Here is a 22,720-nt window from a genome sequence, read left to right as displayed (position 1 = left end):
GTAGTTAATTGCATTAGATAATGCAACAGTGTATGGAACCCACTGTATAATGAGAATTATACATAATACATAGAATATACTTAGTATATTTTATTGTCATGTTTATGCATTTTTTCCACCTGTATGCAAATGATGTAAACAAAGCGTTTTCGAGTTGGGAGCTGCACTGTAAAGCAAAGTAGGTGGATTACCCCTTCTTAAGGTAATTATATGATTATCTTAGCGCAGAATTCAATGTTAATTATCAATTGGAATATGAGAGATGTTAATTGGTGGGAAATTCTTATGTTTTTGCATGAATGCAATAGCGTGTATAATAATACTCAGATCTATATTCAGCTTCAGCATTTTACAATACTAGCTTACCGAAATCCCATCCTTAAATCTGTACTTTCCTCATAGTAACAATGACGATAGTATTTGGCTTAGAGAGAGAAACTAACTGGATAAGCAAACACAAGTGTAAAACGTGCTACAAGTAACGTGTTGTGCTCATTATATGTATGTATGTATTTATTTCAAAATATTCAGCAAGACCTGGACCTGTGATAATTGTTAATAAATACTAAAATACAGACACAAATTTTGCTGAAATTAAAACAAATAAATGTATTGCGTGGAAGACAAAACAAATACGTTTGCTTGGCAGTTGAAGCAAAGCGACAACAACCACAACAACAACTACAACGACAGCAACAACTGCAACAACCACATCAAAGAGACGAAGAAAAACACTTAAGCAAACGAAATGAAATGAAAAAGAAATGAGATGAATTAAGATGGGGAAGGCAGAAAGTGAATAAAACATTTGTTGGCTGACATGGCGTATGAGTACTAGTCTTTCTCTAATTTCGTACTTGTTGCGTTGTGTTCTGGGTTGAATACTCTTACTGCACACAAGACAATATTTTAAAGTGATGTGAATGCTCGACTATAGTATACATTAATTCTCACAAGTATTTGATTTATACAATTGTGTTCCGTTTGTCAGCTCAATATTCATTGAGAATTTAGCTTATCATATCATAAGAGAAAGGGTATTCAGTATTTCACAACATAGCACCATTAGTTTATACTAGTTTTTTTTTTTTTTTGGCAAACGCTGCTCTATTGATTGTGCTCCTCCTCGAACAAGAGCAACCACACAATAATAATATGTGCACAACACTTGAGGTGGGTGTGTGATTGTACTTGTGCTTCTGTTTGTGTTCGTGTTAGTGTAAGTGTGTGTGTGTGTGTGCGAATAGTTTTGGCAGCAACGAGATTAGATCAACTACTAGTAGTACAACATAGAGCGGCGCGATGTACTCGGGACGGTGCCTCTCGCAGCCACAAGTGACGTTGGCGTCACATTGGACGTAAACTTGAACTTGACTCTGAGCATTGCCACGACCATCCGCACGGAAGTAGCTTGCAACAGATTGCAGCATGCAGTCGCAGATAGATTTGTATGTTAGCTGCTTGATGCTTGAATGCTGTTTAGGTGTTTCAATCTATAAATATACTGACATGATGCTCGCGACGCTCTTCCTTTTGAGCGTCAACGGAACGAAAGAACGGCCAAAAAACAGTATACAAGCGGAAATCTCAACACTTGCCACAACGCTCACAATTCTGTACGAAGACATACACGGGGCCCTTACGGCAGCCTCAGTGCGACGCAGTGGCCGTTTTGTGATTACATCAATAGCTGTGTAATTTGAAATTTATTAAACTTTGCATCCAGCGGAAATAGATCGAAATTGAAAAGGCAAGAAAATGCAAAGTGCTGCTAACTTGTTGGCTTGATTGGAAAAGGCAGAAAAATATAATAAATCAATTGGCTTGTGCAGTGATTATATAAAGTGCAATCGCATATAGCGAGAAGAAAAGCAACAAAAAACGAAATTACACAATAAAAATTGTGAATACCTTAAATACTTGTTGCAAACTCGTACTTGAATATTCAGTGCAATTCGCTTTGAAGCCAAATGAGTTTCATACACCCCGATGCCAGCCTAATGGGAACCAACGGCAATCCTCTCACCGACTGTCGTCTGCAAGTGGACGAGCAGACAGAGGAGACAGAGGAGCCCGCGGAACTAGTGGCTCATCTGCCACCAGCAAATGTGACAAGCATCAACAGCAACAACAACAATAACAACAACAACACCATCAGCAACAGCAATAACAACAGCAATGAGTTCACAGAGCTGGGAGTTTCGACACGTGGCAGCATCTCACTAAACGATAAACTTGAGATCAAGATTGTGATGCTCAAAGTGCAGGTTTGTTTCGTGTCTGATCAAGCTAAATAACTAAATAACATACATATATAGTCATATTAAGAATCGAGTACTACGTCCGGTTAGGCACTTAGCGAGTGAATCAAGCTGAGTACCAAAGCCTACTACTCCTGTGAACTTAATCGCAGATACTTATTAACTTCATAAACGCAATGAGTACGAGTATGGGAATGACTACGGGTTGTTGAACTCACTATTTGTTTCTCTCTCCTTCTCATTCTGGGTCAAGTAATCACCTCTCTCAAGGTTATTTGATCGACACACTCTCCTTAATAACGCAGCTAAAGATCACCACTTATAGCTGTTCCCCCCATTCCATTTTACGTATTTTGTTTAAAGGGACAATTTAACTATTCGTTCATCATATAACTGCTGGAACTGAGCTTCTTACATTGATAGTTTGTTGCGCAAGTTAAGCACTGAAAACAAGAAGCAAATACATATTGCGAAAGTCCATGAAAATCTTCAAGGATATCGCACAACTTTGCGTGTCTCTAATTGTATGTGGCAGCAGCAATTTGCATAGAATACTTTAATAGCATTTTTGTTACGCATACGCCGCATGTAACAATGGGGAGTACTAATTTGATTTCGAAGTTAAAGACCCAAAGACAAACAAATCTGAGTACAACCTTTAAACTCATTAAATTTCTAAGTAATTTTTGTTGTCTCCCTTTTTGTTGTACAACATAAACAAGTTTCGTTTTGGTGGAATGAGAGCTACGTGGCGTATGCGTAATCAGTGCAAAACACGAACTTCCATCTAATTTGTGTGCAGCACGTGGCAGAAACAATTTTTTTTCTTGCTTTTTTGCTGTTTTACAAATTTATTAGCGGTTGAATCCTAACCACTCGACCTGTCATTTTCATCAAATTAAATTTGTAAATAAGCAAATAAATACATAAATAAATAAATAAATAAAATAGCGCTAACAACTGTGACACATCAACAATAGCATCTTAATAAATTATTTTGATGAATTGATATCATGATTAATAGATTCCAGCTCGAAACTCTTGAAAGTCTTATTAAGCACAATTGAAATTGTCGATGTAAGTTTGTGCTTTGTAAAGATTATACAATTTCTTGAATTTCCTTCATTATCATATATCGAAAATATATACATATATATAGCTTAAACTGTTGGATCTGTTGGAATTCAGTTTTCATTCTTAACATTTTGAAGTTTCTTAAAGTTTCTTAAAATTTAATTAGAATCGATTATTTTTTTTTTTATATTAGGTTTTAACAACTTATTTAGGGTATCACTCATTTGAGCATTATAAAATCTCTACCCTTCCCATATTTGCTCTTCGACTTGTGTCAGTCACAATGACAACTCTTTAGCAGCAAGTGAGTTCAGTCAGAGCATTGCTCGGAGTGGCACGTGCGTCACCAATTTGACTGGAGTCGAGGATTATCACAGGCAATTGCGAATTGTTGGCAAGAACTGAAACTATATTTACGGCACGATAACATGAATGGAAATGTTGGTTCAAATACAATGTATGCATTCCATTTATTGCTTTGCCAACATAATTAATTTATAAATGCTTAACTAACTGTAATTAGTAGTTGCGAAAAACAAATCAGTGCCATGCAGAGATAATATCCACCTTCCAGGGGATTAGCAATTCCTTGTAGGGAATGGCATGGAGGGTGCTGCAACAGCTGTTGCGAGCTGCCAGAACTTCAAAGCTCCAACTTCATTTGACTTCGACTTCGTGTGGTGAAAGCGAAAAGCAAAACCACGTGACATTTTGGCCATGTGGAGCCGAAACCTTGGTCATGAATGAAGCCAGAAGTCGTGTAGTGGGAAAAGCTTTCGTTTTCCGTTTCGTTCTCGTGTCGCTTTTGTTCTCGTTATCGTTCTCGTTCACGTTCACGTTCACATTCACGCTTTTGCTTTCACATTGGCCCCTCGGAAAAGTGCAAGGAAAAAGGCGGAGGTGATGGCGACGACGTTGGTGAGCTCGGCTGTCGTGAGCTTTTTGCCGCATTTCGGAAAATCAGTTGCGCGTTGGGCGAACGCCAGTACGATACAAAAAGCGGACGCCGCAAGAGTGTGACAATTTGTCAAACTATATGCAGTTGAGCGCGTTTATGGCCAATGGCCTAACTATCAAACTGTCCTAATTTCGCAAACTCGTAACTGAACTTTTCAATTCAATGGCAATGCTAACTACTTTATACAATTCCAATAAACCTTAAATATACAGGGAACATTTTAAAATAGCTAAATTAGTGCAACTTCACGAGCTTAACCTTGTATATCGAGAATAGTTCATTGGAATTTTAAATTTGAATTTGAAAGTGAAAACGTTTGCAAATTCCTTAAAATTCATTGCGGGCTTTCACTCTGTACTGTTTGTGAGTGTGTGTGAGTGTGATTGATATGTGAAGATGCGTGAAGTGAAACAGCATGGCAAAAAGATGCAATAAATCTGCGGATAATTGACGTTTAGCGGGTTTAACTTCCGGACAACTTCCGAATTGCCGGCTGCCTTTCATTATGCCTACAAACATTGGCTCTGGCTTCGGCAGCGGCGGCGGTGGCGGCGTCTGCAGCAGCGGCAATAAAAACCATGTTGGTCATGGTCATGGCCATGGTCAGAGCGTGCTAGGCAATGGCACCACCACCAGCAACGGTGGTGGTAACAACTCCGCCAATGGCAGCGGCAACAACAGCAACTCATCCAGTGAAAAGTTAACGACACAAGCAACGAGATGTGATGAGGCGCACATTAAAACCACTGGCGAGGATGAGGATGAAGACGAGGGTGATGGAGATGAGGACGAGGACGAGGATGAGGATGAAACAACGGTATTTAAATTCATGCTAGAGATAAGTGCCATGATGAACTCCCGCTCATAAGCATAGTCGGCTAATTAGAAAAGTGCTGCCATAGCAGAAGACAAATTGTGCGTGGCCAAGATAAGTTTTTTGGGGTGACCTTTGAGGGTCTTGGGTGGCAAGTGTAACAAATTTCAGTGTGTGTAGTTTGGATATGGATTATAGGCCCAGCAACTCGGTAAGCTTCCGTTTAGCCACACCAGATACTCAGAAGTCATATATCCCTGGGGTCTGGGGATTAGTTGGTTTCATTTGCGAGGCTTACAAAGTTGTGTCTTTTTGGGAATTTCAGGGTACGTCTGCGTGGACTCTTCTGAGAACCTTTTAAAATGTATATTTAAATTCTCAGTTAGTTCTACGCACACAGTAAAGAGTACGCTAACGACTCCTGCCTGACAGCACACTATTAATCAAATCTTTTCTTCTTTAATTATTCACGCAATTATTCACGCAGCTTATACGCAATTCAACTTCGCCGAATAATAAACTTTAATAAGGGAAAAGAAAACGCGACATTTAAAGAACTTTCGCTTTGCGAACAATTGCAAGGGCTCCTTTTATTCTTCATAAATAAATAACTATAGAGACACTTAAGAGTACCTTTGTTGTTGTCCTTATTCGTTGTGTTGTTTACTTCACCTTCCTTGCTTCCTTTTGCTTTTGCCTTTTAAACCCGACGAAGAGCTGAGGATTTGCCGCGCTATCTGTGTGCTGCAATCTAAGGATATTTTTTGTATTCTCCTTCTTTCTTATCCGCAGTTTATGTGAAAAGGCCTTCAATATCTGTATTTGGCCAGGCTTCCTTTTCGCTGGCTTGCAGCTGTTTTGAATGTTTAATTAAATTCCCTAACTTCTATGATGACATCAGCAGAAAGAGTCAAGTAATATGTATGTTAGAGATACAACTAGCTGCTTCTCTTTTATACCTAAATTTACACAGAGCTAAAGTACTCTCCTCACTGACAATTAGAAGAGGGAATTCGAGTTGAGCTGTGAAAATCGTTACAAGTCAAAAATAACGCTGTGACGCGTTTTTTTTAAGATAATATTTGCATAGACGTCGGGAAACAAAAGAGGAAAAACTAACTGGAGAGCAGACACGTGTCAACTTGACAGTTGATAGAGTCTCACAGGTAATTTCGTTAAAACGGAGGCAACTCTCGCTTATTCTAATCAGCAATGAAGCTGCTCATTAGAAATGCCTGCGCATGGCGGGAGTGTTGTAATAATTCTTTAATAGCTCAACTGAAAAATTTCACATGTACTTCTCGTGTATGCGATGTGCTCGATTTTGTATATAATCTATCTAGAGACTGCTTGGGAGATTATGCAAATCATTTGTTCTTTGTGTTTTTCTTTTGCTTTTATGGTCGTATTTGCATTTGTGGATATGCAAATTATGTAAAAACACACAGCTAATATATATTATAATAAACGAGCATACATTTATGGTCATGCTTCGAACAGCATCGGAAATCAAGAACACACTCTTAGAATCTAACTAAGCAAGAAAAGATCATATTTAATTGAGAAGTGTAGCGAATTAAAGTTTTAATTTGTAATTCGTCTAGTCAAGAAAGAAGAACATGCAGTTTGTTTGTGCCCATATATTTTGGGACATTTGTTACTGTAATTGCACAGTCAGAACAGTTGTAGGCACTGATTGTACCCAAAAGTGTTATGGCCAAATTATGTCATAAAAGAGACAGATACACAAACAGAAACACTAACACACTCGTGCATAGACACACACTCATCACCATAAAAGTAGAAGTAGCACGCAAAAAGGACGCTTTTATGGTACGAACAAAAAGTTTGGATGTCAACCCAACCAAAACCAAAACAATGAGGCAACAGCCAAATTAATTCTGCTTTAAGTTGACCGCTAAAGTTTTCACTGTGTCTATCCGAAAAGCCTGCACTTTGGGTTAGGTCAAAGGACACTCAAACTAAAAGGCAAACTTCAAATTATTGAAATGTTGAAAAGCAATAAAACTTTGGGTTCGCTCTTGAAGAGTCTCATGGATTATTTTTAATGAGAAAATATAAGAAATGAATTAAACAAGCGTGCTTTTTAGTTGCTTTTAATTACGTTTTTGACTGGCTTTTCAATTTCAGCTGCTCGTGGACAGTTGATTAACCTTTTCGCACTTTGCCCAAGAAATTTAATGCGAATACTTATCGCAAGGGTTGTAAACTTTACCGTTCATTGAACTTGAAGAGTTGAGAACAAGTTCACAACTCAATTGGGAATTGTGTAAATGGCAAGCTTGGATGTTTTCTAGAAGAAATCCTGAGCATAGTGCCACTTTTCGAAGTTCACGTTTAATCAAGCGTGGGCACAAAAATGCTTTGAAGTTTATGCAAAACAATTCCGTTAAGCTTTCACATAAAAAGCACAGAAGACTCTCGCAAAGAGATAAGTGGAAGTAGACAAACCATGAATAACGCCCTTTTTAGATATAAGATTCCAAACATACTCGTACACCAACATCTTATACAGATTTGTTCTTCTTCTTGGATAAGCTCAAATTATAAGTATAAAAAATGACTTCGTTACATCCTTGCTGAGATAATCAATTGGCGTCGCTTGTGTCGCGCATTTGAAACTTTAATCACAGAGCACGGCTAACAAAAGAGATTGCCGCCAATTTATTTGGGTCTGGAAGTAGAGCATAAATTATGCTCTGATTTTATTATACCCGCTACCCATAGGGTAGAAGGGTATTATAACTTTGTGCCGGCAGGAAATGTATGTAACAGGTAGAAGGAGGCATCTCCGACCCTATAAAGTATATATATTCTTGATCAGCGTCAACAGCCGAGACGATATAGCCATGTCCGTCTGTCCGTCTGTCCGTCTGTGTGTCTGTGTGTCTGTCCGTCTGTCCGTCTGTCCGTATGAACACCTAGATCTCAGAGACTATAAGAGATAGAGCTATAATTTTTTCGACAGCATTTGTTATGTTTGCACGCAGATCAAGTTTGTTTCAAATTTTGCCACGCCCACTTCCGCCCCGGAAATCAAAAAATCGAATAACAAGCGTAAATTTAAAGCTGGAGTTGCGAATTTTGGTTTATACTATAATTGCTATAGTAGTTATCATTCCTGAAAATTTGGTTGCGAGCAGATAAAAATTGTGGAAGTTGTTAAAGAAATACTTTTGTATGGGCAAAAACGCCTACTTACTAGGGGTCTTAGTTGCTTTGGCTGACAATCTGATACATTGCGCCGTCTATGGTATATTTTGAATGGTGTGCTGTATCGATATACCAAACATACCATTTGGTATATTTTTAGCATTTTTAGTATTTTCGGTATATTTTGAAATAATACCGCAATATTTTGCCCCTATTAAAATGGGTAGTGGGTATCTCACAGTCGAGCACACTCGACTGTAACTTTCTTACTTGTTTTAAGTAAAAATTGAAGGCCACACACAATTTTAGTGAATGCCACAACATTAAATCGGTTTGCTACTTTAGTAGTAATCGATATATATATATGTATATACTGTTATCAATACAATATCGATAACTCAAACTTGTCAGCTGCAGCCAGCAGGCATTACACCTTTTATGTTGTTGTTTGTTTGATTGAAAAGCCACTAATGCATGTTTATAAGATATAAGCTTGAGTAAGTCCACCACGCACCACGGAAGACTTTCATACGATATCCAACAAATTGAATAGCAAACACAAAACAAAAGCACAAAGAAAGGATAACTGCGAGTGTTGTTTTTGTTGTGGTTGTTGTTGTATTTGACTCTATGAACGATCGAAGCAATGACACTTTACCTCTTATCATCAAGTATTACTGCATAATCTTTCAGAATATTGATATTATTAATTACCCCAAGGGTAAACAAAATGTATGCTGTTGGCTAACGAAACAACAATGCGTAAAGAAGACAATTGTGTAAACAAATGACAGGAAATAAGTAAATAATATGGCAATTAAGCATTGCCCCGCAACATCCTTAAAACAACAGGAAAAGCAATTGCAACTTCGAAGAACATTAAATGGCAATTGAAATATTTTCTGCTGACAGACAGAGAGCGGGACGTTGTGAATGAACCTCGCAGCTCTCGCAATAACGTATTCAATGCACTATGGGGCATTTTCCATTTTAGCTGGCATTTAATATTACGAGTAAACCATACGAGATTTTTACTGCAGTTTTCGGTATTATGTTACTATATTCCCAAGGAATTTATCATAGAAAAGTGGGCGTGGCAACACTTCTACCGCCCCCAAGAATCGGAAAAAATTGAATATTACGGACACCTATGGAGTTAGTATTATAAAATTTGTACACCAATATATACTCACCCTTCAGAATTCGACACGCCCCTTAAAATTTTTCCCCGCCCCTTCCGCCCTGAAAATTTTAAAAAAATTGAATATTTTGAGCAATTTTAGAGCAAACGACCCCATTCTTGGAAGACATAATGTAAATCCTATCCCGGATGTGCACTGCAAATTTTGTGCCGATCGGATCAAAAACAAGGAAGTTATTCACAAAACATTGCTTCAGACGGCCCTTCTCTCTATTTCCTACAGAGCTCTGCAGAGCACAAATCGGTGTTGGAAAACGTGAGGTTCTCTGAGAAAAATGCGAATTGCGCCAATTGTGCGCAAAAGTGCAGAAAAAGACAACTATTGGTGGATTAAGAATTGACAACACTACAACATACACTTGAAGGTTTTGCTAACTTTTGCTAACTTCATTTTCAAAATCCTTTCCAAAGTTGAAAATTGTTCTTCAAAATCCAGCTTAAAAAGCTTTTAAAAAATTACAAAATCTTAGTATAAACACACACAATTTGATTAATTATTTACTTTTAACATATAGTACAAACATGCGAAATTATTATCCATCACTTATTTTTTTATAATAGCTTTCAAAATAAATAAATGAATAACAAAGTTCACTCAATAAAAAATATGCAAACTTAGCAAGCGTGCTTTCGGATGCAACAACTGACTTTACAGCTGTTGTGCTCAAAAGAGCTGTTAGATATACATGTTTTTGGTATGAGCCATAACAGTTTGATGTTCTGTTAATGCATTGACATTAACATTTTTCTAATTGGAACACTTTTCAAAAATGCCTAAATGCCAGCTAAAATGGAAAATGCCCCATAGTGCAATGTACCCATCCATTTGCAAATACATGCACACTTACACACTTACATATTGTGTAATAAAATTATATTGCATACTTTGCAGCTGCGTTGCGCAATTTACTTGACTGACAAGAGAGAACAAGAGACAGGGGCTTATTAGATGATGGGGGCCATAATTTCGTCTTGTTTAGGAATCATTAATTTGAGGGCACTGAGGCAGAGGCCAGTTACGGAAATTGAAACTTGAAAATTGTAAATCTAATGTAATTTTGGTAGGCAGCAAAATTAAAAGAAAATTGAATTTACGTTGAGCAACGTTGACAAAAAATGGCAAAGCAGTTTCATTCCGTCTTCGCATCTTATTATTTAGCTGACTTTCAATAATTTTGCGACATATGCCACTTATCGTTAATACTGAAAGGTTCCTTATTGATTTATGTGCGTGAGACATGCAAATTTAGACTTTAGACAGTGACTCAAAACTCAAAACGTATGCAAAAACCTTCAGATAGGATCTACAAATTGTGATTTATTTTATGACTTGCTCGACTGAAGATTTTTTATATAAATAGTATGAGATTAAATAAACAAAACTTTCACTGTTTGATTCATAAGCGGATTAGTATTTGAACTCTGAATCGAACCATTAACAGCAGCTGCTGTTGCCTCTTTGAGTTTCCGAAGGTTATATATGATGTTGAGATTGGAGTATTAAAGCTCTGGCTAAAGTCTTTCCTACTCCGCTCTCCTTGGGTATAAACAAACAGACCACAGATCTAAGTAAACGTGCCTACTTTGCAGTTCTCGAGGATTCTCCGCATAGTCTGCACTTAAGTGAAGAGAAATCTGTATATCAAATCAAGGTCAAATGATTCATTCGTTTTATGTTTGGGTTGTTTTGAAATCTTGTTGTCTACACAAGAAGTGAATGGGAAATAAGTAAGAGGTAGGAACATGATTGTCGTTATGTTAGATATCCTACAATAATGAAACCATTCGCTTAATCACTTATGATACAATTTTAATATATTAAAAATACAAAAACAAAAATCTGAAGGTTATTTTGGTTAATGGTTGCTCTCTCTATATATAACTAATAGTACTGTACACCCAACTTTTGGATTATGTAATCACAGGGTATACAAGAATAACACGTTGCCTTCCCTTTATTTATAAATTGTGCGTTTCTTTCGACTTCTTCATTTTCCATTTCGCAATTCGCAAATGTTTCGTTCAGCCCGCTGCTAATCAACAATAACAAGATAATCAAAATCAGAGGCGTAAACCTAAGGCAAGGCCACCCAAGGAACGTAATGCTTTAAGGACTCGGATAAAAAATACATGAAAATTCCTTTTTCACCCCCTGTAGCATTACACACGAAGGACTCTTATTAAAAGCCGATGAGTGTGAATGCTAGATACGCAGCATCAGAAAGGCGAGCAGTCACATAACTCAAACATTTATTTATCCATTTGAAAATATCTTAACATTTTCTGGCAAAATAAAAAAAATCAATTGAATTTTAGGTTGTATTTATAAGAAAGAGCTGCGAGCAGTTTGTCCTATAATAAAACAAATAAAAGATCCATTGACTGTTCATTTCGTAACAAGTCAAGCCATATAAGATTATTCGATATTTTGGCTAAACTGAGCTGAAGTCAACATCCCTTTCTGGCCCCTTGTTATAATATTCTCGTAAATAATTGTATTTGGCCTTGCCGCAACTGAAACCCCTCAACATCATGGCCGCCTCTTTTCGGGAGCCGTCTCCAATTATGGTTCCTTTTTTGGGGATTAAGGCATGTGGTCCAATAACCAGGGAGTAGGTCTTCCTTTTCGGGCCCAATTGCGACGCAACTGCATGAACAGTGCCTCACAAAATTAAATTTTATGCTCCATAACAATAATAAGTATTTTTATAGCCACCTTGAAGTTGGCCGACTTGTTGTTTACCTAATTGGCATTTGGCAAACAAACATTAAAACATAGCCAGAAAAAAATGAAAATAATATACTGATGATGCTGATAATAAAATGAAAACAGTTGTTCACACAACTCGCTGGCCGACATTTGGCTAAGCAGTTCGAGACGCACGACAACGATTTGAATAATTCTTATGGATAACAGATAATTAATAAACTAATTCAATTAGAATCCAATAATTCTCTTCATAAATTTAACGATGCTTTGAGGTTCCAATGCAGCTCTTTGGTCATATTTTATTGACTTTCATTCGAAGGCAGTTTGAATATACGTTGAGGAATTCAAGAAAGTCCGTCATAAAAGAAACTCGCACACACACTCACACACACACACATTTGTACTTGTACTTGTGTACACATAAATACGTATATGTGTGTGTATATGAGGACATTAATAACAATTTGGCATATTTTATGAATACGCCATGCTGCGCTAAATTGTTTCTACAGCCCTGCAGCAGTTGATGTTTTGCGCACTCGCATGAGGAACTCATCGAATACTCGAATACATTTTGTATAGTAAACACGTGCCACAGCCAGAGGTAACCAGAAGAATAATCCAGAAGTGCACATCTGTCGGTATTACAAGAATATGGAAAAGCTCTGGGTATTATGTTTCCCTCTGCTGCAGCCGACAAAAGTTACCTAATGAAATATTACATTCAACCTTGCCATGTCTGGCTCCATGTCTAGCCTCGATTACGTTCGTGACTCGATGGCCCAGCGGTTAACTTTGGATAAGCCTATTTCATGCGTGCATATAATTAACGAATGCTTAATGCTTAAATTGGAAATACGCTTAGAACTCTGAAAACGATGTCTCACTTATTAGAGTATGAATTCAATTTAATAAAATACTCTATCAATATACCCTAAATATATATCATTAAATAAATAATAGTTTTATCAACAAGTTTTGTTAATGTGCTACCGTTGTGGATAATTGACACCTTCTACGTTATGTAAATATCTTGACTATTTCAACAAATTCTTTTCAGACTTTTAGAAGTGAGAATAAAATAAAAAAAGCAAACTAGTTCGTTACTATTTTAAAAATACATAAAATTGATATACCACAAACATACTATATATCGAAATATTATATTCTTCAAAATATACTATTAATAACAAAATATACTAATATGTCAACAAAAGCAAAATTATTTCATAAACAACATTTACAATTTACAATTGACCGCAACGAAATTTTCACGAATCAAAAATACTGTTGTTATTATTGCTGCACTTGCTATTTTTCAATTTCGAATCTCAAAAGTGGACATGGAAAAAAATAAAGGAAACTTGACGTGCGTGCAAAAGTAACAAGTGTTACAGAGAGAATGACAGACAGACAGACTGATCAAGAATATACATAACATACATACTCTTTGGGATACCTGCCAGCGCAAAATTATAAGAAACAAAGATTATTTTGTAATTTTAATAGAGAATCTTTTATGCATAACCAGTATATATGTTTGTAAAGTGATTTTCGTCAGTTGTCGATTTGTTTTGATGTAAATGCTTCAATAAGCCAATCTGTTGCTCCCAAAAGGCTGCAGCTGCTTCAAGCCACAGTTGAACTGGCTTAGAGGTGCCCTTAAATGAAAATAGATTCGTCAGTTAGCTTTTCGTTGAAGACGACAACAGCTTGACATGACAATGACAGCCTCGAGAGCAGGAGATGGAGTAGCCTGGGCTAAGGGATGTGGGGTAAACATGCCAGTGTTTGTGTATGTGTCTTTGCATGTACATAACATATACATATGTGTGTGTGCGTGAGCGTTCAAGTGTGCGAGTAAGTTTGTTATGGCCATCTTTGAATTTAGCATGCAGCTGCTTCAGCTTTGTTCCAATTAACTTTGGCGCCCATTGTTGTCAACAGCTCAAAGCAGATGAGCCTGCTCAAAGAACAACAATACCTGGGCAGGTATATACATACATATATATGTATATACATAATATACACGTGTCCAGGTCAGAGAGGAAAGTAACACAAGTAGTGCTGTTTGCCGCCTGACTTAACAATTGGCTAATCAATACCTTAGAGTAAATGTGTGCAAAGGATAATGATCTAATAAATAAATTTATCAATTAACATTTAATAAGTTAATTAGCCTGAAGATTTGATTGATAGATATAGCTAAAAGCGGCCTGATCACATTGCCTTAGTCCTTCCCTTAAAACAAATAACAAATTCACGACACATTAAAAAAATATATTTTTTAATTCATAATAAATGAATAAACAATTTTTGTCACGAGTATTGAAATGGTGTTAATATATTTCATCAACTGTGAATATTGATTACGAAATCTCTTACATGTTATTTTCTGGGGGGTTTTGAAGCTCTAATTAATTGTTTATAGTTCAATTGTACATTATTTATTAGTAACTTAATCAACGGGAAAGCCTAAGTGACAATAATATCCCACAAATTGCGGTTCTAATTCTCAATTGATTCTTGCCAATTCTTAGAGAGATCAACTTTAGGATGAGGCTGTGAATATTCATTAATTCTATATTGAAAAATATTTGAGAAAAACGAGAAAAATCCATTACAACGGAGGTAAGCAATTTCAATTGGTTTCCTAGGGGAACACCGTCCTCGTCATAACATTGGAGAGACCTACGCAAACGTCTTGAATACAAATAGAAGGTATAATGCGGCAACACATTAAGCTCATTTTCTGTGAATTTCCTCGAAATGTACTTGTATTGAGTTTGTTCAAATAACAATAAATATGCTTGCAATTTCAGTCTTAGCGCTTAGCTTTGCGGTACAATGCTGCGAATACTTAATACAATTAAATATAAATACCCCAAAGCAATTGATATCGAAAATTCAATTTCCTACCCGAGTTCAGTATGTTCTTGCCATATTTCCAAGTGAATATAGAAAACAAAATACCTAGCTAACTAGTTGAAATAGTTGTGCGTTTCTTGCAAAGCCCAAAGTGACAACACCATGCATTAATTTTGAGGCAGGTCAGGGGAATGAGTCTGTTCCGTGTGATTTTAGAGTGATGTGGCCATCAATCATTGAAAAAGCAGACAAAGCCTACTGCCAGCTAGGCAACAGCTTATGAATTATTAATGGCTGGATTATTTGTTTTTTTGCGTTTATTAAAATTGTCAAATCGAATAAGTTTCAGGCTTACAAACAACTTCTTGTCGGATGGGAGAAAAGATTATAAGTGAAAATTCAATTTAAAATGCATTAAAATGTAATAAAGCCGAAATTCCCTTTGAAATCGGATCCAACTAATCGGAACCAATTCAAAAAAGGAAGTTATCATTAAAGTATAAGTTAGGAGATTATGGGATTGATATGGTGACATCTGATATGCAATCTAATTATTATTTTAGGTTTTAAACTTTGTAAAAAAAATCTCTAAATTGGAATTGTACAGTCGAGTATACATTATTCATTGCCGATCTTGCGGCTGGAGTAATTGAAAGTTAATAGGCACTGAGTAAAAAACGATTAACAAAATCAATTTACAAGCGATGTAGCGACACCTTATTGCGAGTAGAATGTTAATGACAGTTTGGCAGGCGAGCATCAATGTCACGCCCACAGCGACACGCCTTTCAATCAGTTGTCACAAACAGTTAGGATTTCTCGAGCGCTAATTGGTGTGCGGCACTAGAGGCGCATGGGACGTATGCGTAATCCGTAATCTGTAATATTCACACTGTTTTCCCTTATGTAATAACTCGCACTCAACCCTTGCAAGGAAGTTTATTGAACCGTCACGTGACCACATAATAAAGTTCATTTATCGTCAGCTATTTTACGACTGACAAACAAAAGCAACAGCCGACAATAACCACAACAACGACACGACAGCGACAACAACAACGACAACGGTATCGACAACAACAAAGACAACCGTCATTAACCTTCAAACTACTGCGAGTATTTGCACAAGTGTCGCCCCGAATATATCAATAAGGCGATTAAACAATCAGACTAAAACAATCGGCCGTTAAATGAACTAACTTATTTGTTTATTTAACTCAACTGTAAAAATAGATTCGAAACTTTAACTGGATCTATGTATAAGAGGCCCTTGCATATTTATAGGCTGACTGACGACTCTGAACAGTGGTCGACCTTCAGATTGAGTTGAAGTGTTTCTCAATTTAAGCCTGGTTTTTTTAGTTTATTCAAGGATTCACATGACTGTGATATAATCCATATGCATAATGCATATATTTTCAATGTAACATGTGTGTTTAAAGGTCGATTTACTATAGCTATGAAAACATTGTTTCAGACTGAGATTTCATCATTCTTTTCGCTCACATTTTACTTTAAATCAAATTAAAAACTTACTTGAGACTTACATATATTTAAATATTACACTATTGAAATGTGTGTTTCCTTGTATTATTGTCATTCTCTTTGACTGAGCTCATCAGTTAAATTTTGTAAATTCATTTGTAACCATAAGGCAACATTTTTTACGTACTCGTTTTACATATTATTTTATATATATTATATATGATATAGGGGCGAGTAACAATAAACCCTGCACGAAACGCATTTAACTGTTTTGTCTCACGAAACAAACGAAATACTACCGTATTATGAAACCAAAAAACAGAGAAAAAACAAACAAAAACAACAAGAAAGTAGGACATCAAGCGAGAAGATGAGAAGAAGTAAAGCAAATATGATGCGCAATTGTTTGGATTGGTCTTTCGAGGGTTGCAAATGAAATTCCAGTGAATTCACCTGCAGAACTCCCCAACGTTTGCAGCTGGTGTGCCAAGGACATTTGTCAAGCTCCCAAAGTCCCAAAAAAAAAATGACAACAAAAAACTTTACCAACTGAAAAATGAAGACAACTCTTGTTTGAGACTTTCACGATAGTTCTGCAGGGGGTAATTATTCAATTCGAATGCCTAACTTAGTGATATATTAGTATTACATTCTCATTTATTTTTAATGCTCAATCAATTTACTATTTTTGTGGTATTCTTGAAATGTTTAACAAGACAAACGACATGGTAGCTTCTTCTCATCGGAACGCAGGCAAATGTATTTTGTATTTTTGCAAACACAATGCGAATAAGAATATAGTAACCCAAGTATTCAATATTCCGAGTTGTGCGTTCATTTTGACGACCTGATTCGCGACCGGCCAAGGACATGACAGCAAAACTGCCTCCTCCAGTTGCCAGCTGGCAGCAGCCACAGCAGCAGCCACAGCCGCTGCCGGTTACCGCCTCCCAAGTCTTGGTTCAGAGTAAACTGTGGTGTCCTTTATGTGTGTTGCCTCTTCTGCATTGCAATCATGTCATTGATAGCCAGCTCAAGGGTCTGCGTGTGTGTGTTGATGTTTTTGTATATGTGGGTGAGTGTATGTGTGTGTTGGAGTGGGAGTGTGTATGCTATGAATTGATATGTAGCTGGCTGGCTTTGGGGTTTTAAATTACTTGAAAAGCACTATAAATAGAGATTGGTTAAAGGAGATGAACCGAGAATTGCCTGACCCAGGCGCCGAATGCAATTTATATTCATTTTCTCTCTGTTTTTATATCGCATCAGCTGTAGCTTTCTTTATAAAGTATCCTCTTCGTATTCCTATAACAGATTCCAGACGATGTGCCTAAAAGCAGGCACCGCAATTGCACTCATGTCGACTTGAGATAATCAAGCAAGTGTCCTTAATCTCCCCCATGATTGGTGCAACAACATTTTTATATCGTCTGAGAGGAATAAGATTTAATAACTGCATAAACTTAACTTAAAGTATGTTAAATATAAAAATTATGCGAGCTCAACAAATTTTGAGCGAATGTGTGACACCTGATGCCATTAATGTATTATCATATCTCAAACCAACCTTTAAGCTCATTTTATTTTCAACACATTATCAGATATCATGTGTGTCAGGAAGTGATGGAAATTCAAACAAGAAAGAAATCTACAGGCGGGTGTGCTGGACTGTGAATAAAAGCAAAATAGTGTAAAATAGTTTATTTAAGATAATTAATATACCAAAAAAATACTAAAAATATTCCTGAGATACAGTATTAGATTTCAAATATACCATAGAGTGTAAAATATACTTCATTGTCAGCCTAGGCGTCCTTAGGGATAATTAAACCAAGTTAACACCTTGGTTAGTCTCACAAATTCCAAGTGAAAAAATAAGAGAACTGCATTGGACGCTATGTATTTATGTATTAATTAGAGTATGATTTAATTCAGTCTTATTAATTGTAACTTCTTAATCTAATATAATAATAGCAATATACTTTAAAAAACAAAGATCTGAGCATTGACTTTTACGATTAGTATATTAAACCTGCTCTATTTGCTCTTTTGCAGGCTGAATCACCTTTACTTCCCATTAAGGAGGAGCAGTCTGTGCCCAGCAGAGTCCAGCATCCCGCCAGTAATCCACACATATCAGCAACTCCAACCCAATCCTACTCCGCGCTAGGCACCAAAGCTGAAGCTCCACACACGCCAACAGTCAATGAGTGTCGTCGTCGCAGTTCGCTGACTTTGCCGCCTTCGCCGACTGCAGCCAACAACAACACCAGCTCACTCAATATCCTAGATAGCGAAGCTAATAATAATAATAACAACAACAACGACGACCACAACAACTACAACAACGAGGAGGAGTTCTACACCCCGTTGGGCGGACAGACACCCAATCACAAGCACACGTACGACTGCAAGCTTTATCCACACGACACGTTTGCACGCCTGGAGGGGAAGTCGGCCAGGGCGAACAGCAAGATGCAAAGCAAAGTGGACGCAGTGGGTCGCATAACTGGCCAGTGGGGCAAGTGGCAGTTGCGGACCGTTCTATTAATCTTTCTGTGCAAGATTCCTTCGTCATGGTTTATGGCGTGCATCATTTTTACGGCGCCAGCGCCACGACATGGCGAATTCTTTTGCAAACCGCCTCCAGAATTGGGAGCCCAGAATCAGACGCAATGGATCAAGGTGTCGCATCCACAGAAGGAGGAGAAGGAGGATCAAGAGTTTACCATTGACTTTTGCAATGTATATCAAGATGCCCAGGATCACGCACATCACTACTACAACTACGAGGACAGTGCCCAGGAGCCGCGAGTCTGGGAGAAGCCGCTGCATCGCAACTCCAACGTCATCCCCTGCACCGAATTTCAACACGAGTCCGACTATCACTCCGTGGTGACGCAATACGATCTGGTTTGCTCGCGTGATATTCTAGTCTCGGTGACACAGTTCTTCCATTTGTTCGGAGTGCTAACTGGCGGCATTTTGGCCAACCATCTACTTAAATAGTAAGTTCATTAACAACTCTTTCTACGCCATCTTCTTCACTTACTTATTCTACGATGACCTCACAGCTTTAGTCCACGAAGTGTCATGCTCTTTGGCATGATCACCCAGATCTTTTGTGGTAATCTAACGGGTCACGTGGCCTCCTATGAACTGCACGTCTTCTTCCGCTGCCTCTCCGCCGTCTGTTGCGCCCAAATGTACACTGCAGGTGGCATGATCAGTAAGTTACAATAATTTTCATTTCTAAGTCTTACCACCATTAATCTTTGCTTCTTACTTTATTCCAGTGTCGGATATTACGGGCGGCAAGTATCGCACTTGCGTCTCGACCCTCTTCGAGCAGTTCTGGTCCATTGGCGTGATGATGCTGCCAGGAGTGGCCAGCTTCTGGTCCAGTTGGTCGCATCTCTACATGGCGATCTCATGGCCAACAGTGATCCTCATCTACTTGTGGCAGTAAGTGCAATTTTTTTAACTTTCTTTCTTTTGTTAGAGTAAAACAAGCAAGAACTCTACAGTCGAGTGTGAGATGTCCGCTACTTATTTTGAATAAAAGCAAAACAGTGCGGCATTATTGTTATAAAATATACCAAATAGTATACCGCCAAATACTGAAATACTTTGACGGCCATATTTGAAATATCGATGAAGTACTACATTAGAAATATACCAAATCAGCTAACCTTTTATTATTATTATTTTAAAATATACCTAATAATATACCGTTCAGTTGATCAATTTATTAGAATCTGTTGAATACTTGTACTTAAATCGTACTTCTGCTAGAATTCTTATTTTATATAACCGCTAATTTGATTGAGCTTCAATATATTAAGCATTTCTCTCTTCCATAGATGGATACCCGACTCCCCGCGCTGGATGATCGAGCGTGGTCGTGTGCAGGACGCCAAGAAGATACTGCTCGAGTGCGCCGAAATGAACGGAACGCGATACAATCTGCCGCACGATATCGACCAACAGTTGGAGCTGCAGGCTCAGACAGCGATGGATGCGCCGCCTCCTGCCGGCTGGTGGACTATCTGGAAGGGTGAGAAGGCGGTGCGACACATGATCTGCGTGCACCTCGCCTGGTCGCTTTACATCAGCGTCTACTATGGATGTCTGCTTAACATTCGCTCCTTCAGTCGCGAGCACTTGTACATCAACACTTTTGTCGCTGGCTTCAGTGAGATGTTGGGCACTTTCTTCGGTCTGTATCTCATCATGAATACCACACGTAAATGGCTCTGGGCAGGCATATTTAATATATTGGCTGGGTTCTTTGCCTGGTGCTGCTGGCTGGTACCCAAGCCGGGTGTTGTCTCACTAGATGCAAATGTGGCGATGCTGATGTGCACGGCCATGGTGTCCAAGATGGCCATATCCACTTCGCTGTCCATATTGACAACCAGCACAGTGGAACTCGTTAGTCCAGAGAAGCGCAAGATTACTTCATTTTCGACAATTTGCTGGGCTCGCTTCTGGCTGCTGGGTGCTCCGTTTATCGGCTCCACTGTCGTCATTGGCCAATTGATTCCACAGACTTCATACACAGCTCTGGCCATCATTGGGGGCATCTGTATGTCACTGATTAGCAGTCCACGTACACATCCCATTTCGAGGCCAGCCTCACCGGTGTCGCGTGGAACTCAAAACATGGCGACACAGTTCACAGTCATCGATGGAATGGACAATAAGGGCTATGTGCCAAGCTCGAATTCCAATACCATCTATGCCGCCAATACTTTTAGGAAACTGACCACACCACAATCAAATCTACCTCCACAACTAATGCCCGGTATTTGGACGACCAAGATGAACGAGGACAGTGCACCAATGTGATATGTTGCACATAATATGAGTACAAGTTTGTGCCGAGTGTCGATGGAGTGGGTGCTGATAGCAAACCAGCTGTTGAGAGTTATGAAATTGTAGTAAACGTGAGGATAGAATGCTGGTTTTAATCTAGCATAGTATAGAATTATCTGGTGATTTGATGTCCTAAAAAACCTATTACGCAATGAGTTGACAAGAGTTTTAGAGTTTTGATATACTTACCTTACTACTCGTATCTGGGCTAACTCAATTTTTTTGATAATTCACATTACCAAAACTTTTTGCTATGCCTAAGTGTATATATTCAAGCGTTTTTCGCTTTGAATAGTGACAGTCTGTTCACTCCCTTTACAATAAATCGAGCACAATTTACAAATGAACTCAACTGAACGAAAAACAAAACAACAATAACTTAAATGCTCAGAAAATGAGAAAATTATATAAATACTATATTACCCTAATGGCAAAGATACATTTTTAAGTAGACACAACTTTTAAGCTTAAAGCTATACAATTTTCAATTAAAATACAAAAAAAGACGCTCGTAGGAAAAACGCAAAGAATGATTCAATATTTATAAGTTTTAGCAAATATTTCAAAATAATTTTCATTAATCTAAAGTCGTAACATATGCTGATAGACCTCACATCGAAAAGTCTGGGAAACCTTCAGCGCAGCCATAAAATAGCATCGTAAGTTAGAAAATCAAATGTGGAACATGCTGAGAGAGAATTCCAGTATTATTCTATTATCAACAAATGTGTAATACCTGAAGTCTCCACAATATACATTATATCGTAAGATTGTTTCCTAAATCATAGCTAATATAACCCCAATTTTAATAATATGAACTAGAGATAGAGAAGTCCTCTGAGAATCCCGAAAGCTGTTCCACATTAAAGTGATTGTGTTGCAAACACCTGGAGAGAATTACATGAAAAGACATATAAGTAGTTACACATAAATTTTACGATTTAATTAGATAAATAATAATTTTAAAACTACTTACACATTTAATTCTGATTATTTCAATACCATTACGTATTATAAAGTACATCATAATAAAAAAACAAACAAACAAAAAATTCGAATAAGTTAAGATCATTTAGTGGACTTTAAATTTCAATAACTATTTTATGTACACAATTAATAATGAAATCTATGTTTAATTTTCAAGATATATTTAAAATATTAAAGCGACTAGAATCTCGTTCATTGTTAAATAATTATGGTTATTCTATGAAAGGAAATGTTATGCATGACAAAGCGAGCAATATTTTTCTAATAAAGACTATCAAAAATTAATATTCATTTTGTGTACTTTGTGTAT

General features: G+C 37.5%; 1 protein-coding gene across 2 annotated transcripts; it reads left to right on the top strand.

Moving 5' to 3' along the window:
- The first annotated feature begins 1,608 nt into the window (after nt 1–1,608).
- LOC133837085 (solute carrier family 22 member 3) lies at nt 1,609–22,475 on the top strand. Of its 2 annotated transcripts, none has more exons than XM_062267741.1 (5): nt 1,609–2,267; nt 18,601–19,553; nt 19,620–19,774; nt 19,842–20,010; nt 20,409–22,475. In XM_062267741.1, the coding sequence occupies exons 1-5, from the start codon at nt 1,971–1,973 to the stop codon at nt 21,394–21,396; spliced, it is 2,562 nt and encodes an 853-aa protein (XP_062123725.1). In that variant the 5' UTR covers nt 1,609–1,970; the 3' UTR covers nt 21,397–22,475. The 2 variants fall into 2 exon arrangements, with proteins under 2 accessions (XP_062123725.1, XP_062123724.1); XM_062267740.1 differs by lacking the exon at nt 1,609–2,267 and adding an exon at nt 4,784–5,110.
- The last annotated feature ends 245 nt before the right edge of the window (nt 22,476–22,720 follow it).

The sequence above is a fragment of the Drosophila sulfurigaster genome, chromosome 2R (genome assembly GCF_023558435.1).
Source record: "Drosophila sulfurigaster albostrigata strain 15112-1811.04 chromosome 2R, ASM2355843v2, whole genome shotgun sequence".
NCBI lineage: Eukaryota > Metazoa > Arthropoda > Insecta > Diptera > Drosophilidae > Drosophila > Drosophila sulfurigaster.
The sequence above is the reverse complement of the archived record's forward strand: the minus strand, read 5'-3'. Positions and strand labels throughout refer to the sequence as shown.

Excerpts from the sequence above, each read along its gene's own strand:
- LOC133837085 (XM_062267740.1), top strand. The coding sequence starts at position 4,799 with ATGCCTACAAACATTGGCTCTGGCTTCGGCAGCGGCGGCGGTGGCGGC. Across the intron at positions 19,554-19,619 it reads GCCAACCATCTACTTAAATA|CTTTAGTCCACGAAGTGTCA; the intron begins GTAAGTTCATTA and ends ATGACCTCACAG. Across the intron at positions 20,011-20,408 it reads ATCCTCATCTACTTGTGGCA|ATGGATACCCGACTCCCCGC; the intron begins GTAAGTGCAATT and ends TCTCTTCCATAG.